This window comes from Triturus cristatus, chromosome 1_2, assembly GCF_964204655.1.
Source record: "Triturus cristatus chromosome 1_2, aTriCri1.1, whole genome shotgun sequence".
In the NCBI taxonomy this organism is placed as follows: Eukaryota; Metazoa; Chordata; class Amphibia; order Caudata; family Salamandridae; genus Triturus; species Triturus cristatus.
In genome coordinates, this window is record NC_140580.1 from 788,758,552 (window position 1) to 788,784,411 (window position 25,860).

The 25,860-nt window shown below is 46.5% G+C and overlaps 1 protein-coding gene across 3 annotated transcripts in view; it reads left to right on the forward strand.

Moving 5' to 3' along the window:
- CCDC27 (coiled-coil domain containing 27) overlaps window positions 1–25,860 on the forward strand; it is a 426,770-nt gene that overhangs the window by 308,654 nt on the left and 92,256 nt on the right. For all 3 annotated transcript variants that reach the window (XM_085608856.1, XM_085608854.1, XM_085608857.1), the window contains 2 exons: window positions 6,091–6,283; window positions 19,594–19,724. In XM_085608856.1, the coding sequence (XP_085464982.1) occupies window positions 6,091–6,283; window positions 19,594–19,724 (324 nt within the window). The remainder of the gene's footprint in view (window positions 1–6,090; window positions 6,284–19,593; window positions 19,725–25,860) is intronic.

Consider the following 25,860-nt stretch of genomic DNA (forward strand, 5'->3'; position numbering starts at 1 on the left):
ATTTCCAGTTATTTGCTGTGGTGTCCTGATTTTCATTATTTCAGGGGGCATGTTGGGTGAACCAACTGGGGAGTGCAGGGCTTACATATGTGCTGGGTATTCTAGATGTTCCTCATGATGCTTTTCATGATATGCACTGTGACCTATTTAGTTTGGACTCATGTGTCAGATGTACACAGGTGACTGATTATTTCCTGTCTCTTCACCTTGCCCACAGCATCATCGGGGGACACCGAGGGAGACACCTGCACGGAAGTGGAGGAGGGATCCAGCACCAGTGCCACCACACCTGGCGAGTCGGCAGCATCAAGTGGCACGGAGGGCGAGGGGAGTGCGGCGGAGGACCTGGGTAGTACCACCACCGACTATGACGCAGACGGGTCCGAGGTTGAACTCCCTGAGGTGGCGGAGGCTGCTCCAACAGCTGGCAGCAGCACTGCAACTGTCACCGCCCCCTCCATTCCCATCACTGCCCTCCCACTTGCTCGGGACCCTTCTGTCCATGTAGGGCAACAACCTGTCTCCTTCGTGCCAGGCACCGCACCCCCTGCCCCTGTTTCCCCTGCTGCCCTCACTGCCGAGTCTGTGGACATTCAGCGGCAGTTGCAGGTTGGGCAGACATCGATCCTGACTGTCCTCCATGGCCACACCAGACTGCTGACACAGATGGTGTCGTACATGGAGGGCATGTCATCAGCGATGTCTGACCAACGGATGTTGCTGAGGTCCATGGACTCGTCACTGACGGCAGCAGTGAGTCTCCTGCAGCGCTCCGTCCCCCCACCTACCCCTGTGCCATCCACACTTCCCACTCCCATTCCTGTCCCAAGCACACACACACCTTCCCAGGCAGGCACCACACCAGACACAGGCAGCACACCAACAGGGAAGGGCAAGCGCACACCTCCTGTCACGCACACTCAGGAGGAAGAAGGAACACCCACTGGGTCTAGGGCACACAGGCGGACACGCAGCCACAGTAGGAGTCCGCATGCCTCACTCCCCAGTCCCTCCGATGTCACTCCCCTCGGCTCCCCTGCTCCACAGTCTGAGAAGGAGACCTACTTGGCTGTGCTGGGCCTCAGCCCCACTGTTTCACCTGCGTGCAAACGGGCAAGGCACTCCACGGGTAGGGGAGTAGAGTCCCCCCCTGTCCACCACCTCCCCCAGTAGCGCTGCAACCCATCCCTCCGACCCCCCCCCCTCCTTGGGGCCTGTGGTTCCTTCGGGTGCAGGGGAGACGCTGCAAGATCTTGTGGACGTGTGCAGCGCAGTACTGATCTCCACCTTTGGCGCTGCCCCACCCCCTGTGGTGGAGTTATCCGTCCCTGCACCCCCAACACCTGCCCTACCCCCTCCTGTCCCTGCCGTGCCTGGTCCTTCCCCACATGATGCCCCCACCCCAGTCGATCAACCAGAGGTATCTGATGTGCAGGCAAGCTAGGGGAGACGCATGGCCATGTGTCCCCCCCCAGGACTTCGTGTCTGGACTGGCCTATGGCCTTTGTAAATAGTGTCCTTTTCTACTTTTTGTTTTCATGCTGAATAAAGCATTTTGTTTTACTTTGCACACAATTGCTTTTCAGGTATTGATGTTGGTGCTGATGCTCCATGAGTTGGGGTGGTGATCATGTGTTGGGTATCTGAGAAATGTAGTAGTCTGCTGCTCATGGGGTGGACCCTGGTATCTGCGTGGCATCACAAGGTCTCTGCAATGATTCTTTGGTCGTGTATGCTCTTAGTGTTTTGAGACATTGTCCCAAGGAGTGTTCCTTCCTCTGTGGCACCTGACATCTTCCCTGCAGGGAGTTGCACCATTGTTGTGCTGACCTGTGTCTACATTCCCTTGGTGGCTGATGGATCCCTTCAACTATGTCCATGCATGCTCAGCAATGTGTCCGGCTGCATCGTCTGTGCCATTCTTGGTAGTCACTGTACTTGTGTATAGAGTATGTTGTCATGCCTCCATGGGGAAATGGTCCCTTTTCCGCACTATGCATGTGTGTACTCCCAGCCTAGCACACATATGGTACTTGTTCTGCAGGGTATTTGGTCACCTGACTGACAATTGTGGGCATTGTATCTGTGAGCGGTCCACCCTATTCCTTCCATGGGAGACAACAACTTGGTGGCTGTGCCAGCACCTGTACATTCATATCAGTCCTGGAATGTGCGTGACAGTGTGTGTTCCCTTTGGCTCTCTTAGTTTAGTGGGTTTCACATGACTATACAGTCTTGTGACATGATCTCAGTGTGTGTATTGTGCAGCCTCTGCAAGGGGTGGGTATGCATGTGTCATTTGTCATCGCACCCACATGTGGTGTGTCATGCAGTGGGGGAATGACATCCATCCTCATGGGAGTGGGACACTGCTGTCAGTGATGTGTTGATATGGCACTCTCAACATAGTCGCACATTGGGAATGTGTTCATGGACCCATGGAGTTGTGGTCATCTGAGGATGATGCACCCACCCCTCATATGTCTGGGCACTGCTGGGAGTGATATGCACCCACCCCTCATATGTCTGGGCACTGCTGGGAGTCCTCTGCACCCACCCCTCATATGTCTGGGCACTGCTGGGAGTGATATGCACCCACCCCTCATATGTCTGGCCACTGCTGGGAGTGACATGCACCCACCCCTCATATGTCTGGCCACTGCTGGGAGGCCTCTGCACCCACCCCTCATATGTCTGGCCACTGCTGGGAGTGATATGCACCCACCCCTCATATGTCTGGGCACTGCTGGGAGGCCTCTGCACCCACCCCTCATATGTCTGGGCACTGCTGGGAGGCCTCTGCACCCACCCCTCATATGTCTGGGCACTGCTGGGAGTCCTCTGCACCCTCCCCTCATATGTCTGGGCACTGCTGGGAGTGACATGCACCCACCCCTCATATGTCTGGCCACTGCTGGGAGGCCTCTGCACCCACCCCTCATATGTCTGGGCACTGCTGGGAGTGATATGCACCCACCCCTCATATGTCTGGGCACTGCTGGGAGTCCTCTGCACCCACCCCTCATATGTCTGGGCACTGCTGGGAGTGATATGCACCCACCCCTCATATGTCTGGGCACTGCTGGGAGTCCTCTGCACCCACCCCTCATATGTCTGGGCACTGTTGGGAGTGACATGCACCCACCCCTCATATGTCTGGGCACTGCTGGGAGGCCTCTGCACCCACCCCTCATATGTCTGGGCACTGCTGGGAGTCCTCTGCACCCACCCCTCATATGTCTGGGCACTGCTGGGAGTGACATGCACCCACCCCTCATATGTCTGACCACTGCTGGGATGCCTCTGCACCCACCCCTCATATGTCTGGCCACTGCTGGGAGTGATATGCACCCACCCCTCATATGTCTGGGCACTGCTGGGAGTCCTCTGCACCCACCCCTCATATGTCTGGGCACTGCTGGGAGTGATATGCACCCACCCCTCATATGTCTTGGCACTGCTGGGAGTCCTCTGCACCCACCGCTCATATGTCTGGGCACTGCTGGGAGTGATATGCACCCACCCCTCATGTGTCTGGGCACTGCTGGGAGTCCTCTGCAGCCACCCCTCATATGTCTGGGCACTGCTGGGAGTGACAAGCACCCACCCCTCATATGTCTGGGCACTGCTGGGAGTGATATGCACCCACCCCTCATATGTCTGGGCACTGCTGGGATGCCTCTGCACCCACCCCTCATATGTCTGGGCACTGCTGGGAGTGATATGCACCCACCCCTCATATGTCTGGGCACTGCTGGGAGTGATATGCACCCTTCCCCATGTCTCTGTCCACTGCTGGGAGTCCTCTGCAGCCCCCCACCCACCAACCCACCCGCCCCCTTGGTGCAGTACACTGCTGTCCTGTGCATACACACACACCAATATACTGCTTATATGCTGCAACAGGCCCAATGCCAACATTTGTGGCGTGTGTACGCCTTGTATCCATTCTGTACTGGTGCCGTAGGGGTACAGGTGGGACGGACCCTAACCCCGCATTCATAGGGTGTACACGCTGTACCCACGCTGTGGGAGCGTGGGTACGGGCCGTACCACCATTGGGGTGTTGATGGAGGTGTATGCGCCGTACCCGCGCTGTGGGGACATGGGTACGGGCCGTACCACCATTGTAGTGGTGACGGGTACGCGTCCACGTCCACTTCCGTTGTGGCGGTACGTGGGATTGGTGGACACGCCCCCCGAAGTGACCAGACCATGGGGGTAAGTTATGTGCAGGATATATATGTTTTAACTTGGGGGGGGTTGTGTTTCCTGCCCCTCGCCCCCCCACCCCTTTGCCCCTGGGTGTTGTTCTGACCTTCTGCGGCATCTGCGACGGTTTCGGTGCACCAGGTCGTAGGCTAGGAGGGCTGGGATGACACGTAGGATGGGGTCCATGGCTGTCCGTCGCGTACCGGTGCTCCTTGTTCGCGTCGTCCTCAATTTCCAGGCAGTTTTTGGCTCCCGTAAAAAATGCAACGTGCGGAGTGACGTAAGCACGAATCGTACTTGCTGGTCCGTAAAACGCTGCCTGACTCCATCCGGACGTCACGTACGCGATTTCCCGGACCGGAATTGTGGGTATTTTTTAGCCGGTCGGTGTTTTGTACGACTCATACGGAAATGGCATTTCTGTACGAATCGTACTTGCGGGTTTGTAAGGTGGTTTTCCCGGGTACGAGTCGGACGGAGAATACGCTCCGTACGACCATTCGTACCCGGGTTTTACAGGATCAGAATCGGCACCTATATATTAGACTTATTTATTATCATTATGTGAGACACATTAATTAAAAGTCTGTTATGGTAAATCTAGTCCCATACTAATAATTGCAACGAAGAATATTTAAAGACTCCTTCACCATTATCCGAAGTTGGCACAGTTTTTTTTATCTTTGAATCATTATGAAATGTATATGTGATGATGAACTTTGTTTTAAAAACTACATCTTGGCGTATTTGCACACATGGAGTATTTCAATTTGTTGCAGTATTGTATTATTGTATTATTGAGGGGATTGCAACATACAATGTGTAATGATAAATGTAATAGACGCCAAAGGAGCATTTTAAAGCTCTGAGTTTATCTCTATCTCAGTGTTTGCAACTGTCATGGCGCCGGGTCAGGTCACTCAGGATGTTGCACAACAGTCTAGTGCTTGTTAAATGGGAAGTGCAATGAACAAAGGACTACTTTAAAATCACCTGGGTCATGGTAATTGGGGTTGCCCAGTTGAAGGCTCAAGCCGAAACGCATTGGTGTCCTGGTGTTCGGTGTTGTTTCACAAATAAAGGATTCAAAAGCATCTCACTGTTCCTGTGTTTCTCTTGTGGGACTCAATTGGTGTGGTGCAGAAGACTCCTTGACTAGGAAGATCATTGGAATGGAGATATACATAGATATATATTCATATATATATATATGAACATATAGATAGATAGATTAGCTAGATATAGATATATGTGTAATGTCAAGTTATATATGTGTAGAGTTAAGTTTAGTAATCCCATACTTACCTACATATACTTATCTTAACAACATTTTGGTAGTCAATATTTTAGTTACTTTGCAGAACGATGTGAAGTTCACAATAGTCTGGTAGCATTCCACTTCCCAAATTCTAGATAAGTGATTTCATCCCATCCTCTCTCAGCCAGTCAGCTGAAGCTGTGTCTAGAAGAATCGACCACTTGGCACTAGCAGAGAATCTGCAGAATCTACAGTTTCTTCAAACCTCTCTCTTTGTAGGCTAGCCACGTGGGTGCATCATGGGACTACATGGTATCATTCATTTTCCAGCTGGCTTTATAAGCAAAGTCACAAACAGTTTTTGCTCACTTCCATTCTACATAATGGGTTTTGCATGAAATTAATATGGAAAAAACTTTCTTGTTCTCCTTTATATTCTGCACGTGTAATGAACGCCACAACCAATTGTGGTGGCACTAAACTTGTTGTACCTTTCCCATTTGTGGTGACAGTAAACATCTAACAGTTTTGTCATGCTGAAAAACTAATTAATTGATTTTGACCCAGGACTAAGTTGTTTACATGGGTAAAATCTTTAGACTACCTATATTATCTCCAAGAATCTAGAGACCCCGCACCCCAGCTCAGATGGAAGCAGCGCAGGCTCCGGTGACACAGGAAGTGAATCAACTGGCAAAGGAACACAAACTGAGAAGGATGAGGTACTGGCTGAGCTAGGCATCTTTCAAAACCTGAACCAGCAACTGGTAGCAGAACTGGAGAACGTGAAGAAAGATTATGATATATGCACAGGTGGGTGGAGCTTGGTTTTAGGTAGATGAGGGAAGATGTTGGGATGGGTCTGGAGGGTACAAGAGTTCTAGTGTAGATTGAGATGAGGCATCACTTTTACAGGTTTGGCACAAGGGGACTGGAATACAGTACGCCAAGTGCTGAGAAGGCTACGTATTATGTGTCCCTTTATGCAAAAGGCCAGTAGTAGGGCGAACATTTTCTACTTTTATGATTACAAAGTGGTGAAATGTGCTTTATGCAGACGTCGGGAGGGATTATGGTGTTCATTTGCACAGATGGTGGGCTACTATTGATTAGAACATATAATTGTGCTCTGTGTACCTCAACTTGTCATTGATACAACAACACAAATAATGGGGCTTATTTACAAGCACCTTGCGCTGCCAGTGCGTTACTTTTAATATGGGAAAAAGTGACGTATTGGTGGTGCAAGGGGCTTGTAAATAAGCCCCTATCTATTTTTGGTGTCAAAGCCTAAACATGTGCAAATCTACATAAGTGCTTTGTTTCTTTGTGTCTCTGTCTCTTTCTCTCTCTTTCTGTTTCCCTCTCTGTCTCTCTCTATCTCTTCTGTCTTACAGTCGGTTTGACATTATCTCGGTCCACCTCTCTCAAACTCCTTCAGTAGTTTTGAATGTGACTTGTCCTTTTAGAAACCCTTTCTGTACCACCAAGACAGGCATTGTGTAACAGTAGCAAGCCACCAGTAGTTGAATATGTCTTCAAGAGCTTGGCTGTCATCCAAAATGTTATGCTCACCAAGAAGTGTTTGGATCAATGATGGGCAGGCGGCCTATGTCAGTCTGTATGAAAGGATCCAATATCTGAACTTCCAGTGAATCTGTAAATGGTTCCCACCAAAATGTCTGAAAGACAACACATGATTGTTCTTCATCAGAGAACCATAGACACTAAAACAGGCAGGTAGAATAGGCCAGAAAATTCAGCAGCGACTAAACAAGCAACCTATCATTTGCACAACACCAGCTATATTAACAACCTTCAATAACATAACCAACCAACTTGTAGAAATATTAGAGAAAACACCTTTATTTCTATAAATGGTAGAAACAGGTTAAGCATCTTGAAAACTGTATACAGTGCTACTGTAAGTTCCAATGCGTAAAATTTGTCATTTTCTCTGTTCTTCCAAGGAGTGCAGTCATGTGTTCAGTAGTAGGTCTTTTGATTTGTAAAGATGGTGGCTATGGATGCTGTGAGATCCTGGATATATGGCAGTGATTGTAGGCCCCTTCATTGAACAGAAAGAAAGCAAACTGAGAGGGTAACATTCTGGTTGCTGGGTGATTCATCAACCCCAAGTTGACTGGCGGCAGGGATCCCAGGCCAAAGATTGTACTGTATTGTAGTGTATTGCAGCACATAATACCCCTATTTGTGGTGCAGAAGTGCTTGCCTAGTTGAGTAGCCTACTACACGGTGTAGAGTGTGTGATTAGAAAAATGCTGTTTTTGTTTTTGTTTTGATCCTATGTGGGAAGTGTTTCCATCATTGTACATGAAGACCACCGAGGTGCGGTTTTCATGCCTGTCTCTCTGTCCACAGATTGTAACAGTGTGTTGAAAGATGAAGTGTAAGGGGCAGACAGACAGTTTTATGGTTTTCAGCATGCTCCTAGCTTTGAACAACTCTGTATGTACCTTTATGGTACTAAATATTATGTAGTCTGCGTATCTAGTTACTGCACTGAGTTATCCAATCTGAAAGTTTGTGTATACTTGTGGTCCTGACCTGGCGAGGTTGGAGGCAGAGAGAAGTGGAGAGATGTGTTGGGATGGACATTTTTCATTATCATACCATATCTGAGTGTCTTTGTGAGATGTTAAGAAGTGGTCAGACTGTTTAGATATTTGGAAGCTGCAGTCAATGAATTATGTTAAAGTCCTCCAAATTGTTCAGTAATGTGTGACAGATCTCTTCAGTTATTTCAACCTGTTCATTTGTTTTTGTTTTTTCGCTGTACAGTGCTGGTGATGAAGAACCCGCATAGCAGATATGTCTTATGTGAATTTATGATTTATAAGCAACACATTGCTGCTGAATTGTACATATTATGGCTTTAATGTTATTGTGAGCCGTAACTGTTATATATGGAAGTACATAAGTTTATAATGCCACAGTGAATCACGGGTCAGCCCTTTTTGCTTACCTGCATAATGAAAGCAGTTTGTTGGTTGAGCTGTTGCAATTCGTAAGTTGTAAGCTGAGTATTGTGCTTAAGAGTGTGACTCTTTTCTGGGCTCTGTTGTTGGGATGCGGGTGGCGCAGTTAGCTAGAGAAACTTGAACATTACGAATGTGAGGAGTGCTTTCAGTTTGTGCTGGTATGCAAGGTACTGGAAGATCTGAAGTAGTGTTTTCATTGTGTAGAAGGCACTCTTTGTGATGTTGTTAGCATGCAGTATCGGTGGATGGGTCTGAATCCAAGGTTACTCCTTTGATTCTCACTTGTTCTTATGTTGTCAGAGGGGCTTCAAGTTCTTTAATCCATTTGGCGGTAGGCTGGAAGTTTTGCCATTGTCCACATGTCATAATATCTGTCGTTGACTCATTAAGCTTTAGATGGGAATTCATCATACATGTGTTTATAACATGAAGGCAGTCTTCAAGTTTTGATTTGTAGAGGTCTTTGGTGCTATCCACTGTTAAAATGATTTGGTTGTCATCTGCTTAGTTGTAACAGGTGAGGCTGTGTGATTTAATCAGGTTTGGTAAGGGGGTTAGATAGAGGTTCAATATTAGAGGGGATATGATGGATCCCTGAGGAACGCCACAGTGTGATATGTGAGGAGGTAATGTGAAAGGGGGTTAAGTAGGCTACACTTTGGTCTAGATGTACGATCATTTTTGCATGCGCAAACAGGTTTGCGAACCTGTCGTGATAGTGGCCAATCAGAGACATATTGTGGGCATTTAAGGCAACACTGTGGATATTGCTACCATAATAACTATCCTTGACATACTATGGACATTATTGGGGACATCCTGTCTAAGTCTATGCGTATTTGATGGTGATTATGAATAAAACCAAGAAACTGTTTATGGATGCCAGTAGGACTTTTAAGTGTTAGCAGGTATGTCATAACTTTCGAGGGCCATGTGAGAAAAAGCTTGTGAGACCCAACATGTCTCAGCTGTTTTAAAGTTAATAAAAATGTCACAATAGTGCCATTATCTGTTGTCATCAAATGGATTTAGCAGTAGTTGTCTCATCATTAATTAGTAGACTTGCTTCAAAATCTATGAGAATATTTTGCATCACGAGCCTTGGGCCCTAAAAAAGCAATAGTCTGGGGACCAATGCCCTCTGTGCCCCTCTTTTAAAAGAATAAGGGGGGGATTTTCAAAACACAAAAGTGACGCAAACAAGCGCATATTATTTTTGTGCTATTTTCTTTCCAGTACAAAACTTGTTTTGCGCTAGAAAGCTCTGGTTCAGTAGAGCAAAGCACTGCTTTGCGTTACTTTGCGCCGAGGGGGCATTACATGGGTGGTACATGGGCGTTCCCATGCAACCACCATGCCTTTTGACACAAAACCATATTTACAAATATTTGTAAACATGGCTTTGCACCAAAAGGTAACGCCCCTTCAAAGGAGGCGCTAACAGGAGAAATGCTTTCATTTCTCATTGCTTTTCCGACTTTCCATGCGTGCTGCACTGTGCAGCAGGTATGCAAAGTGGGAAAAGCTTTGCATCGTGCCTTGCGTAGTATTTTGTACAGGAAGGTTACCCTTCCTGTACAAAACCTGTGTACACTCATGCACACACCCTAGCGCTGCGGCACTAAGGCGTGTGCATGGTGCACGGCAGCTAAAATCAGCGCCGGCACAAGGGAAAGGGGAGGAGAGAGCCATATCTCTGAAGATATGGCGCTCTCCTGTTTCCTCCCTGTCACGCAACGCAGCGCAGCAGCGCGGGGGGCTGCGCTGAGTTGCGCGACTTTTCTGAAAATCTCCCCCTTAGTGTTTGATTAAAACTATAATTAGCAGGTAGGAACAAAACATGTAAAACATTAAAATCTGGTGTTTCTGGATAAATGTGCTATTTTTCATCCAAAAGACAGCTTGTCTTTTTGGGAATAAAATGTATTTATGGACCATCAAATGAACGTGAACCAGTATATCATTTTGACAAGCTGACATTTCGAACAAGGTAATTGCATTTTTTATAAATATTTAATCTGGTATTTGAGGGATACTTTTACAAATAGTGAGGCATTTCATCGCCAATTGTTACATTTGACCCAGGAACTGTGCAGAGTGCAGTTCCAAGAGGAAGCCTGAGATGGCCTAGTCAAGGAGAAAAGGCAATCCACAGACTCTCCATCAGTGCATTGTGAGGCTCCATGCTGACACCACTGCTTATCACCGAGTCCTTCTGGTGCTTATGCGCCCATGGTGACTCAGCGTGCTTTTCTGTGAATCTTGTGGTGACCAAAGAGTGGTAATGGAACTTCAGAAATATGCATGATGTGCAGAATTTCAAACTTGAGCTTCTTCATAGTCGAACATATTCCCAATGATAATATTTGGAAAGCGGCCACCTGTGGTCCAAGCACACATTTGCCAGATACCACTGTCTTGACTCTGGAGCATATGCGCAAGCAGGACAAGCTTCTTTTGGACATCTTTTTTGGTCAAGAATGTTATATATGTTTGCTTTTTTTCTGTGCTGGGTTTTCTGGCTTTCTTGCTGCCCTCTCTTCCATGAGCATCAGCTGGCTATTCTATTTTAGGATCATGAATATCAATGAAGATACCACAAACAAGTAATATTTTTTATTTTAATCCAGGGTCGCCATCATCCACCCATAAATGGGACATAGCCTAGCAGTTTGGGATGGATGTCCACTTTAGTGTGAGCTAAGACTGATTTGCATGTCTATGATTCCTGTGCAAGACACAGATTAATTTAAGAATTCCATCCAACACTATTTTTTTCTCAAATATCGTCAATCTTGCTAGGAATGGGGTGTTTTATTTTCTACAGAAACGCAGTTTGCATTTGGGTGCAAGTCAGGAACCATGTGAGAGATTGTTCTTTTTCCTAAACTGCCGGTTGTCACTTCCGTAACCTAGACAATTAGCTGCTGTTGAAAGTATGAATGACAGGAACCAGAGCAGGTAGAAGTACTGCTTTATTGGCCATCCACTCTCCACAACTGCAGCAAGGTGTCAACATGCTATTGTCAGCTCCAGGTGGAAGGTACCAAGGAAAGGGAAAGGTGAGGTGGGAACAGAACATACCATAGGCAACAAGAGAAAGGTTACAACACACCTCCCTCCCTATATGATGAGAAAAGATGCAAACATAGGGATACGATTTCATGAAAACATTTGGGACTTGACAACTTTGTCACAACTCCACCATTGCCCATTTTCAAGGAGAACTACATTGTTGAAACCTTTTAGAATGTGACAAGGAGGGTAGAATTGACTTAGGCTATGAAGGTCCTTCACACTTTTCTTGAGCTGCACCACATCTCCTACTCTCCAAATAGGGGCTTTGACCCCATTCTTTTTGTCGTACCATTCCTTGTACTTTGCTTGGTGCAGGTCAACCTTCCTACCCACCTCCTCGGGGCTAGTATTCACGTCCCTACCTCCACCCAACCAACTAGGGTTAAGTTTGGTGCAAGGTTCCTGGGGAAACAAAAGGGGAAATCCCTGTTACAAGGTTAGCCGTGGTGTGATATGCCCACAAACAGTCACGTAGGGATGATTCCAGGTCATGAACGTTGGCAGTGGCCAGTTGGATGTGCTCCTTGATTAGTCTGTTTGACCTCTCAACCAGGCCATTGGATTTAGAATGATATAAGGCTGTCAACTCATGATTGATGTTCATGTTGTCTAAGAACTCCTTCATAGGTTGAGACATAAATTGTACACCATTGTCGGTGATAAGGGTGGCAGGTATGTCCTCCTTGGAGAACACGTCTGTGAGGAAATACAGGACTGTACTAGTGTTTATGCGATGTACAAATTTCTGAGTAACCCAATGGGAGGTGTAGTCAACTAAGACCAACATGAACCTCTTTTGGACACCCAGGTTGTCCATGGGTCCAATTATGTCCATGGCTAGTTTACTCCACGGGTTAAGGGGCACCATGACAGGGGACAGAGGGGCCTTGCGTAAGGACTCAGACTTGTCACTTCTGGCACAACAGACACAGTCCTTCACTAACTGTTCTGCCATGACGTCCATCCTGGGGAACCAGAAATTCGCACAAACTCTATGCTTGGTAATGTTGCGTCCCAAATGTCCTTTGTGTGCCAGATCCAGGGCCGTTTCTACCATTAGGCAAGACTAGGCGGCCGCCTAGGGCGGCAAAAAGGCTAGGGCGGCAAAAGGGGAAAATAATTTTTCATTTAATCTATAATAATCTGGGCCATCAATCATTCATAGCGCGAACGCGCTACTCGTGACAGCCCTGCTCCTTGTTGCAGACCTGCTCTCAGAGAGAATGGACCAATGAAATTAGGAGGGGCAGCACTGTCATCATTCGATTTGCCTCTTGGCGCGCGGCGGACTCGGAGCTGAAAGGAGGAGTCAGGAGCGTCAAGGCAAGGACTGGTTGGCCGACACTGTAGCCTGCTTCTGTTGCACGTGGCGTGGGAGTCTTTAGGTGCCAGCAGGTGTATTACGGACACGGTAGGATTAATTTAGTGGTCGAAATCATTACCACTTTTACTTCTCTGACACGGTCAATTGCCCGTCTCTGTTCCTCTTCCTCTTCTTACCTCAGTTTCTCTCTCGCTGCTCCTCACTGTGTGTGTGAGGGAGGTGCATGCGTTGTAAATATGAACAAGCGAGGCATTTCTTGGCACGCTGTCTAGACATGGAATCTGCAGTGAGACGTGTAAAGCCTACAGCCACTCTCTTCTTGCTCCCTATCTTTACAGCAATTGGGGTTTAATTTCTAAAAACAAACCGTGAAATGCCGCCCTTGTGGTCTGAGGTGCCGGCCCTGTCTTTACAGCAACTGGATAAGGGTGAAAAGGTAAGCTGATTAGTTGTTTCATTTCACGTTTCTTCCTCCCCCTGTACCCCTCCCCCCCCCTCCCACACTCCTGGCCTAAAAGCTGTAGCATGTCTTGAGTAGGCGGGCAGGGGCCGCCAAAATCGCATCTGCATTCTGATCTAAATGCGAGAAGATAGGTCCTGTGACTGAGGGAGTTGAAAGGAAACCGGGAGGGGGCATCGTCTCCTCGCCCACTCTCGCTCCGACTGTCTAGAGTTTAAGGACTAACTTGCAATGCCAACGGCCCCAGTCATTTGGGTGTCCCTGAATGGTTCCCAGCGGCGGCACCTTCAGACCACCATGGACCCAGCTCCCGTCCATCAGCCCTCCTAACTGCCCCTTTCTGTGGGGCGGGGGCTGTCTGCCTGGGCGATGGCCCAGGAAGTTAAAAACACACACACAGCGGGACTCTGCTTGCAAGGGTACTTGAGACATGGCCTCGCCCCTTCTCCCGTGCTCTGGGGTCCGTTGGAGGAGCGAGGGTCATCAGACCTTACACCATAGGGAGCAACCATTCTGCATCTGTGCAGGCCTCGCAGGAGCGTGGGCGCTTTTTTTTTTTAACTCTGTTTGCAATATAAGCAATACTGTCCTGTTCAAAGCTCGTGTAAGACATGTCTGCTGTCAGGCAAACCGAGGGGTGCCATGGGAATCCATGTTCATCTAAAATGACTATAGGTGCAGTAGGCAGCCATCTGCAGGCGTGTGACACACACTTGTGTTCGTTTGCTTGCATAGTTGTTTAGGCCTTCAGTGGCTTCCGGGGTTGGTGTGTGAGGGTAGGTAGGGGTTATATTACTGCATAATTAGTAGTAATATGGAGGGTGGCGGCATTTTTCAGTTCTCGCCTAGGGTGGCCAAACTCCTAGAAACGGCCCTGGCCAGATCCATTATTCTTCTCCTGAGACCCACAGGTGGTACAACTTTATTTTGACGGTAGACTCTGTCCTCTATGACACTCAAGTCATTCCTGACTTCCCAGAAGTCTTTGAGTTCTGCTTCCAGATCACTGCATTTACTAGGCCACCCTTCTCTCAATACAATTCTCAGTCTGCCCAACTCCTTGTCTTCGTCCATGCATTTCTTCCATTCTTCTTCTGTAATGGCAGAGTCATCTACAACCATAATGGGGCTGTCAAGCATTTCCTCGGGTTGTTCCACTTCCAAGGGTGTTCTAGACAAGAAGTCTGCAATTTTGTTGTCTTCACCAGAGACGTACTCCACTTTGAAATTAAAATTCTCTAAGCCCAGAATCCATTTTCCAATGCGTGGAGTACAACTTTCCATACCCTTCACCGTGAAGATGGAAGTGAGAGGCTTGTGATCCATATGAATGGTGAAGTTCAGCCCCCACAGGAAAATGTTAAATGCTTCACTGCCCAGAAACATGCCAGGGCCTCCTTTTCAATTATGGAGTAATTTCTTTCTGCATTTGTAAGGCAACGGGATGCGAAGACAATAATCCTTTCTTCCTTTCCATTTCTTTGAGATAGGGTGGCCCCTAAGCCCTTTTTGGATGCATCTGTGGTAAGGATGGTTTTATTATGTGAATCAAATACCCCTAAAGCTGGCGAATTTAATATCTTCCTTGAGAGCATCCACCACACTTATGTTGCTCATTCCATTCAAACTCCTTGTTTTTTTTTTAGCAGTTCTCGCACTGGTTCACATTTGGATGAAAAGTTCTTAATGTACTTGGCCATGTATTCCATCAACCCTAGGAAAGATCTAATTTCCTCCTTGTTTTTTGTATATGGAGCGTCTCTCACAGCACCGAGAAGGTTGCTTTTAGGTCTAAATCCTTCTTCAGAAATTGAATGTCCTAGGTAGTCCACTGACGTCACCCTTAATTTGCACTTAGACTTCTGTACTGTCAATCCTGCGTCCATGAGTCTTTTGAAAAAGAGTCTAAGGGTGTTGTGATGGTCCTCCACGTTGCGACCATACACTAAGATATCATCCTGGAAGCACATTGAGCAGTTTGCGCCCTTCAAAATTTGCTGCATGCCCTTCTGGAAAACCGCCGCAGCGGACGCTAATCCAAAAGGCATCCTTCTGAACATGCACACACCCTGAGGGGTTATGAATGCGATGAGTAGTCTAGATTCTGGATGCAGGTCCCCCTGGTGGTAAGCCATCGACAGGTCGATGACGAAGAAATACCTCGCTTGGGACATGGTGCTGAGCATCTCATTTATGTTAGGCAGTGGGTGTCTTTCTATCCATATACTCTTGTTGAGGCTCCTCAAGTCTACACTGGCCTTGGCTGCGATGACGACTGGTGACAACCATTCAGAACGTTCCACAGGTTGTATGATTCCCATGTTGCACAGTTTGTTAAGCTCTTTCTCCAACGGCTCTCTCATTTGTTGTGGTACAGGGCGCAGCTTATGTACCACTAGTTTGGCGTTGGTCTTGAGTTTTATTTTATGTAGTAAGTCATGTAAAAGGCCCAGCTCTTCCCGAAACAATCTTGGAAACTCGTCACAAATACTGCCACCACCCAGGTTTCCTGCCATCGGTAGAACTTGTTCTTCCTTGTTGGGATCCAGAATGATGCCCAGTTCCTTCAGGTGCTGCCAACCTAACAGGTTGGATCCGGACTCTACAATGTATACCTTCCCATATGTATCCATGTCTTTATACGCATCTCCTTCATACCTAGAAGGGGTATGGGCTCCCTGCTATAACCTGTGGGTGAAATGTCTGCATTCTGTAACATGTTCCTTCCTTTGTCCTCAAAGCACTCATAATCATTCTTGTTCAACAACGTAAAATGAGAACATGAATCTGGAAACATGTTTACGGTTGTGTTATTCAAAGATAAATCACACTTTGGATAAATCATATTGACACTTACTGAGCGATGAAAGTAAGTATGCAATACATACTTACTTTCAATAGGCAGTACACATTTTACTTTTTTACCCCAATATCCTTCTACACCCCCACCCTTCTTGGCATGGGGGTCGCCTTCTCTACACACCCTGGCAAAATGTCTCCTTCTATTACATTTTTTGCAAGTAACACTTTTAGCGGGGCAATGAATGTTATTAGTAAGGTGATTGCTACTACCACACCTGAAACACCTTAGATTTCTTTCACTACCAGGGGTTTTGTTGTGCAACTTTTCTCTACTTTTTAGTTTTAAAACTTCGCTGTCCTCCTCCTCTTCCTGAATACTGGCCACTACATCAGTGGTGGTCTTCATTTCTTTGATGCACCTGGCTGTATGTTCCACTGATTTGGCAATGGCAACTGACTCTCTTAGATTGGGGTTCTTGGCCAACAGTTTCTCTTAAATGCGCACATTATTAGTGCACCGCACTAACTGGTCTCTTATTAGTGAATCCGTTACATTGCAATATCGCACAATTGGGTGAGACCCCTCAACGCTGTTGGTTACAGATTCTTGTTTACCTTGTGCTCTGCCGAAAAACTTGTCGTTCCAGCACTACATTTATTCTATTCCCAAAATGTGTCTCTAGTTTGAATATGGTGCTCTCAAAAATATCCAGACCCACAACTGTTTCCCCTCCCTCACTCTCTGGTTCAGGTAATGTCTCGTAAATGTTGCGCCCGTATACTCCCAAATTATGAAGAAGGATGTGATGCTTACACATGGAATTGAAGCGCTCTCCACCAATGGAAATAAGGTATGACTCGAAAAATTTGACCCACTCTTTACAGCTTATCTCAGGCTCTCTAACCTCATTTAAAAAGGATGAGGGTTGGCTCATGCTGGCTGCAGTCATCATATTGGGTAAGTAGGGTTGCCAGCGGGTACTTTACAAATATAAGTGGGGAAAACTCAACTGGAATAAATAGGCTGCACAGTATTATGTCCTTGCCTCACAGTAGTTTGTTGAAATATATGTGAGAAAGGTAGCCAGCAAGGTGCTGCTGACCTGTGGAGCAACTATGACTCTGGCAAGGGAGTGCATGTGGAAAACCAGCCAAAGATAATTAAAGTACTGCAGGACCACGGAGACTCACGTATGCCAGGAGGAAAAAACAAAAATGATGGACAGTTAAAAATGGATTACAATCCTTTTTTCCTTACTTACTTACACTACAACTTGAACTCATGCTGTAAGGCTCGCAATACCACAACTCCACTCATCGATTTCCCACATCTATTGAAACTGACACGGCAAAGGCAGGTTAACTGTAACGCACCAGCGCTCTGACAGGAATGGCGTGCACGTTCAGGAGATCAGTGTCTCAGCTCTGCACACTCTGGAGCACGCTGACAGGATGGGGAATATGAACAGCGCTGCATGATGCAGAAGCAGGAGAAGCTCGCCAGAGTGAGGGAACGAACAGCGCCTCTCTGCCTTTCCTCAGAGGAACACTCCTGAACTCCCACAGGCAGAGAACAACAGTTGCCACCCCTCACTCGAGACGCGATGACTTGCGACGCTTTCCCTCAAGGCTCTCGACACCCCTCCTTGTCCTTGCGATAACGCGATCCCCCGGTTAGGCAACAGCCTTGCTACAATTCACCCCGGGGCCTCCACAAGTCCTGTCAGATGCTCACCCCTCACTCGTCAGGCAGAGGCTGACATGCGACCACAGCGCAACTTTTTCTACTCAGATGAAAGCCCACTCCTCCTGAGTGCCCGTTACCTTCTTTGTCATGGACCACGTTACTCGCCAGTCCGAATGTCTCCTCTGCACCTCACGCCTCAATGAATTGATGCTACAAACCCTGAAGCACGGCCGGTCACAATGCAAACAGGAAAGTACTGTACTTCGATGTATTTAATCTCACCAAATTTACAGGGGATCGTGAGATGAACAGTCCACGGCGGAGCTGCCTTACTGTATTCTGTTTACTCTTCAACACGCCTTCTGAATAAGTCCTGGCATATATATCATAACGACCAGGTAAGCTCATTTTCTTGTTTCTTCATTCGCTCCTTAACTTGAAGTATTAGTAACTGGAGATGGCCAAAACTGCCCCCTTCGCAGTTAGGTCCCCATTAGGATGACAGACCGATCGCCAGATGGCCGTGTATCACCCCCCTCCCATATTAGAATGGCGAGGGGCACCGCGGCGGATGGAAAGACCGTCCGCTGCTTTTCCGCCAGTCCGATTCCCGACAAGGTGGAAAAAGCCCTTGTTATGGTGGCGGTGCGTTGCAGGCACCGCCATCCATATTAGGATGTTGCATTTACAATGCCTTTCCAAGGCAGAGACTCTGCCATGGAAAGGCATGCAGATTCCGCATTGGGGGCCCGTTGCGGGCCCCCAGTGGGGTGGGGGGCTGCACTTGGGGGGTACCTATGGTAGGTGTAACACATGTGACAGAACGAAGCACAATGGTATGGTTACAGGGATTATACGATTATTGTTATTTAAATTAGGTTCATTCATTAAAATGAAGGACAGTTCATATGCACTTTCATAGCTGTTTGCACTTTTGTTCTTTGTCTTTGCAGTTATGTATGATTTCTAGATATGACAGCATTTTGCGCTGGTGTAATATCAGTCAAATGCCGGCCGTCTTAATGGTCCAGTCACAACTTTACTTCTTCAAGACACAAGGGGAACCACCAAACAAAGCGTGGGCTTAGTTTACTTTGTGTCTATTGCTCTGAATTGAAACAGCTTTCCTTGGCCTCTCCCATTTTGCAGATGCACCTTGAGTTATTTGCCTAGCCTGCTCCACCACGTGCCTTGTTTGTGCAAGTCATGTGCAGTGCACATGCAGAAGTGTGCTGTATGAATACAGGAGAAAGCTTAGTAATTCAAGATGGACAGCTTGCAAATCTTTTCTTTAACAGCTACATCAGGAATAAAAAAAGACTGATTTTAGCCCTGTGAATCCCGATTATTCAAATGTCTAAAATGATAAAACTGGATACAAAATTAAAAAAATCCAAATGAATTATCAAATTACTTCTTATAATCCCAAATGCTTGTTGCCCTGCCTGTTGTATGAATCAAGAAGCTTTCAGACTTGGCAATAGGAACATCGAAATTGATTACTTGAATGCTAGTCGGTATTCTGAATGTGAAATTGCAAATTTTTGTTGTAAAACTGGAAGTCAGAAAATGTTTCAATGTCTGCTTATGTTTAAATAGGCCAACGTTTATCTCGGTTGGGTTTTCACTACTAGTATTTGCTCTCTACTGTGCTTTTTTTTTACAGATGAATGCTACACATATAAGCCTATTTTATCAGAAATGTCACACATTCTTTCACGCTGTAGAAAACATGTTGTATTGAATATGCCAATATCTCTCTTTCTTCAGGCGTTGTTTCCTCTCTCCAAAGGCAGTTCGCCATCCAAGAATCTCAACTCCGAAAAGCAGATTCCAACCACAGTAAATTGCTGAAGGAGTTTAAAGAGAGAGGGCTACAGCTTCAAGCCATGTCTAACAAGGTACCATTAGATCTTTATCAAGATGTCTTCTAGGTGGCCGCAGTAACCAGGGACATCTTAAGGATTTTGGGGGTCCTGGGCCAAACATATTTTGGGGGCCCCTGTTCAGAACAGCTTTGAATTTATGATCCAATTTGAGCCCCTGTTTAACCACACAGTTTCCGCTTCCTCAGCGGCGTTAGCGATCCTGTTTGCATCATAGGCACTAGCCTATATATTCCCGATCTAAATGGACGCGTGCAGCTGACAGCGGTAGGAATTAGTGTTTCCTGCCCTGCTCATAGTTTTTTTTATACTTTTTAAAATGTATATGTGTGGCTGAATTACTCTGTGCTTTTTAACAATTTCTACTACCTATGAGCACTTGCACTTTACTTGATACTGCTTGCCTACACCTCCTCACCTGCTTCGATTCACATCTCGCTTTTCCTCCAGTCCTGGTCCGCCACGGCTGATACGCCGATTGTGCGGAGGGCTGTGGCTACTATAAGGCTCCTCACTTCCACCCACGTAGTTTCCACTTCCTCAGCTGCGCTAGCGATCCAGTTTGCATCATAGGCATTAGTCTATATATTCCTGATACAAAAGGATGCACGCAGTGGGCGCGCCGCCGGCGCGTCGAAGGCGCACCAAAGGCAAGCCCGTCTGCGCCCGGAGGCTTCTGGCGCCGGCCATGCTGCCCAGTTCCCCTCCGGTGAGTTTCTTCCACTATATTACAATAGGGAAACACTGCTTAGCCTTAGGCGGCTACCATTATGTCAGTGTACAGCGGCTGATCCAAGCTTGGAGGTAGACTTTCGATGCAATAAGTGCAACTGGTCTCTCCTCCATCCCAGGAAACCCACACCCAAGATCCTCCCATGCAACAAGTGTAAAAGCAAGAAAACAAAGGACTTAAAGGCCACCCTTTTAAATTGTCGCTCTATGCAAAAGCATGAACCACACATTTATGGTCTACTTTTAGACGAACAGCCTGATCTTTTATTTCTCACTGAGACCTGGCTGTCTGAAGCCTCCAACCCTACTATCACCTCGGCCATCCCTACGGGTTGTAAAATCCTCAGGAGGGACCGACCGAGTGGGAAGAGGGCGGTGTCGCCATAATTTACAATCAATTACTAGACTGCTCTCCCATCCCAATGGAAAACATTGAGGGCGCAGAGTCCTTAGACTTCGACTGTACCTTCTTCCCCCATCATAGCATAGCTGATTTTCTAATTTACAGACCACCCAGTGCAATTGGAAATGTTATTACTATGCTTAATACAGCCACCACCTCCCTGGCCTTAAAATACAACAACTGCCTTATTCTGGGAGATTTCAAAATACATATGGACAATGGAAAAAACCCTCTACCAATTTCCTTGTTGGAGACGCTGCAGGCCTGCAACACGTTTCCATCTATTTCTTCGGCCACCCATGAGAAGGGCCATACCCTAGCCAAATCTTTCACAACTTTGACATATCAGTAAACCTACCTCTTCCCATTATCTGGTCTCACCCCCTCCTAATAAAATTCGTCATTCCCAACTCTGCCACAGCCCCTCGGGCTAACGCAGGGAAGAGGGTCCCTAATTACAGGACGTTCCATAAAATATCCATCCCGATGTTAGCAGATGCCCTCGGTCGTTCCTCACTGGAGCTGTCTGGCTGCCCCGACTCGGATGCCCTCTCAATAGATTCATGGCTCTGAACTAACATTGATGCACCTGTATCGGTTGTTTCCTGCTCCTTAAGGAGTTCGCCCCCACCAGCTCCATGGTTTAATGATTCCCTCAGATCTAGCAAAAGAAATTGTAGAAAAATGGAACTTAAATGGTGTAAATCCTATCTACCTGTGGACAGGAAGGTGTATAAAGACAACTTAAAAGCTCATTAGATTCTCGTGAAGGCAGCCAAGAAAAACTTCTTTCAAACCAAGATAGAAAATGCCCAAAATAAGAGTAAGGTAATCTTTAGCATAGTTAAATCCTTTAACGCCCCGAAAGCTGGCACAAAGGAAGGGCCATGCACGCAAGAATGGTCTAAGCAAATAGCTCAATTCTTCCACAAAAAGATCCCCGTGATCGAACAAGCCTTCACTAACATCTCAGAGGAAGAACTGACCTTCTACCTTAGTTCTAATAGCAAATTTCACCTCTTGGATACTCCATCTTTACTAGCTTTCCCTGAGTTTCAGCTTGAAGAGTGACTGACCTTTCTCCAAAGAATTAAGTCTGGCTCTCCTACCAACCCATGTCCAGCGAATATCCTGAACCTATTAGCTTCCACCATAAACCCCACTGTAAACCAGCTCTTTAATGCTTCCCTCTCCTCAGGCAACACGCCGAAATTATGGAAGAATGCTAAGATTCTTCCACTGATAAAAAAGACTAACGCCAAACCGACGGACCCTGCCAACTACAGGCCAATCTCCCTTCTTTTGGCCCTCTCCAAAGTATTAGAGAAGCATGTAAACAAGGCCCTCCAAAAACACATTGAAGATGGGAAGCTCCTTCATGTGTCCCATTCCGGTTTTAGGGCTAACTACAGTACGGAGTCCGCTCTGCTGGAATTGACTCAATAATATCTCAAGGGTAAGCTGGACCAGGGAGGCAAGGCTGTTCATATACTGTTCGATCTGTCGGCGGCCTTCAATACAGTCCTAATTGAGAGGCTCCTGGAGAGACTTGCTAACATCCAGGAGCCATAACATGGATGTCATACTTCTTGGTAAATGGATCTCAGGATATCTGGCTCCCCCTTTCTCATCCCCGGTTCCAGCCATGAATGTAGGTGTCCCTCAGGGCTCCATTCCTAGTCCTACCCTTTTTAATCTATATCTATCCCCCCTTGCATTTCTAGTAGAGGAAGAGGACGCCAAAATTGTTTCCTATGCTGATGACACTCAGCTGATTTTTATGTGTGAAAAAGGAACCAACTTTGACGGGGCAATGATTAGGTCTTGCCTCACAAAGGTTTTTAACTGGCTTAAGATCAATCAGCTGAAGTGCAATCCTGACAAATGTGAAGTTGTTTTCTTTGGTAATCCAGAAACTTCTGACTGAAGCTCTTGGTGGCCAAAAGATCTGCCATCCCCACCCACGGAAACGGAGAAAGTCAAAAACTTAGGAATTGTCATAGAAAAGACAATCTCCATGCGCTTTCAAATCCAAAATCTAACTGGCGCTTTGTTTGGCATACTCCGGATGCTAAAAATATTCCTGCCACTGTTGCTGCATGAGAGCAGAAAGATCGTGATGCAGGCTCTGGTGACATCAAAGCTTGACTATGTCAACAGCTTGTACCTTGGTCTTCCCAAATCCCATATTCAGCACCTACAAGTGGTACAAAACACAGCAGCCAGGGCCATCCTGAGACCTAAACCCAGATCTAGTATGACCCCTATTCTCAAGTCTCTACACTGGCTCCACATAAAAGAACGTATCGACTTCAAAGCGAGGACCATCTTCTTTAAAGCTTTCCACGGCTTAGGAGCTATCTACCTAAATAGGCGCGTTAATCGCTATACAACAGCTAGACCTCTAAGATCTTCCAATGCCAACCTAGCCCTCGTGCCTAAAAAATGCTGTGCCGCACTGGAGGCAGATCCCTCGGCTTTCTAGGTGCAAAATTGTGGAATATAGCCTCCCTGAGTCTCTGAGACTAACCACAGACCTACTCTCTTTCAGGAAGAACTTAAAAACCTGGATTTTACTAACTGATGGGTCTTTTACGCACGTTTTCCTCCCGCAGTCACGCGCCAGGACACTCTAGTATGAATAGTTGCGCAGTTTATTAAATACACTATTTCATTTCATTAGTTCCCTGACAGTGCAAAGGAACACTCGTTCAAATTCTAAGGGCCTTATTTATGAGGCCTTGCTTCCCTTTTATGCCGCAAGTGCGTCACGTTTTGTGACGCACCGGCAGCGTAAAAAATGTGCCATGTTGCTCTATATTTGCAAAGTGACGCATCTAGGCAGATGCATCACTTTGAAACTCCTGCACCACATTATACCTGCACCAGGTATAATGTATGCAGGGTGGGTGTTGCCCCTCAAAAAGCCTTGTAGAAGTGGCACATTGAAATCTATGATAACTCAGTGCGCCACTTATAGGACGCCATTGCCTCAATATCTTACACCTGCCTCACAGCAGGTGTAAGACTGATGCAGGTCCTTTCACATGGGGCTTTCCCCATGTGAAAGGACACATTGCTGGAGTTGCGTCTATTATCAGACACACCCCAGCAATGCATAACTTTTGCGCCTACAGATACGTCAGAAATACTGACATATCTGTAACATGATGCGACATGATGCGTCATACAGTAAATATGACGCATTGATCATGTCGCAAGGAGGGCGCACACAGCCATGCATCACTTCTCATAAATAAGGCCCTAAATGTGTTTACATCTAATATTCAGGGATAGTTATGTGTGTTTTCAATATTGTAACACAGCAGCAGCTCAGCAATATTACTGCAAATAATCTTTGTAACGCCCTCCCATTTCTTATATGTAAGGCCTTGTTTTGATCCAAAAGAAACTTTTTTATGTATATTGCATGAAACATAAACACAACATTTCTCTGCAAAATGGCTATACTAGACTCACAAATAAGGTACATAAAAAAATAAATTAAAGGAAAATAGTATTTAAAACAATCTGTTTAAGAAATATTCAAGGTCATTAGGGCAAAACTCTGGAGAATGGAGCTGACTCTGTCAGGGGGCCCCCTGAAAGGCTGGGGCCCTGGGCCAGAGCCCACTTTGCCCATGCATTAAAACGTCTCTGGCAGTAACAAGCTCCGATTCCTCCACTGTTATTTTAGAGGAGGATGACTGGTCCTTGACTACCCGTAGCTATCCAAGTACTATCCCCAAACTGCAGAAATTGGAGTCAGAAATCTGCACCTCATCAACAATTCGTGCCACTTCTCACCTTCTTAATACATCTAAAAATTACACACAATGCCTTGGATTTCTAACAGACAGTGGCATATTCTGAAGTCTTCCCTTTGAGCTAAAGAGGAGCAGGTACATTCTCCAACTAAAGGATAGACAGTGGATACCATCAATATGCACGAAAAAACTATCTGTAGACACGTTTCAAACTGGTCCTTCCCAGTACCCCAAAAGTAGAGGCAAAAGCTTTGACATTTATGAACGAGGAAAGGGGGGCAAAACATCTCCTTAAGTTATATTAGCCCGCTGATAGTCTTGGAGGGGCTCAAGCCCTGTCACAGAGGGAAGCAAACCCAAGGATGCTGAGACTTAACCTTCTATGGGCTTCTATTATATGTCAGTATCTAATGCATTTATCTTCTCTTCAAACAACACTGATCATAAACCGGTCACCCAGGATACCCTTGTTCCAGAAACCGGCAATGTATTAACATGAGAATTAACACACAGGATCGCTAGCGGTTATTGCACAGTGTCCGACAACAAGGTCTTGCTGACCTTTTAACTTGAGATCCAGAACAAAACAAAGCATATCTTTCACACCTGTGCTGTATTTTCTTTCTCAGTCTGTCTCAACATAGCACAAGCTAAACATATATATCTGAGAGCTTTCCCTTAGAGGCATAAAACTGATGTTAGAATATGTTCTGTGTACCTACCTCTCTAGGTTCCTACTAGCAACAGCAGGGTGCCCTGCTGGACTGTGGGTATAGCCTTGCTATCACTGGACTCAGCATTAATGTATGATTAGCCAGGTTGGTGGCTGCGCTTTTCTGAAGAGCAGTTTGGCCATAATGCTCTGGGAGAAACTGACAGTTGTGTTTGAGAGTCTGTGTAAGCAGACAGGCTAACAAGCCAGGCATGTAGCAACCTTAATGGTGTGCCTTTGGTGATGGCACTGCCTAGGAAGGGACCCTGTGTTTGCAAATGGTTTAGGCAGTGCTTAATCTGAGCCAGTGGTTGCAGCTGGGGCTCACCGCCACTCAATTTTGAGGACCAGGACTTATTTCTCCATCATCAGTCTTCGACCCAGACAAAGAAAAGCAGAAAAAAGGCGAAGGATGAAGGAAGAGAAAGACAGAAAAACAATGACAAAGAGAGACGCCAGGGATGAAAAAGAAGCTGAAACAGTGACATAAAGGGACAGGCAGTGTATGGTGGTGGTGGAAAGAGACACAGGTTGCAA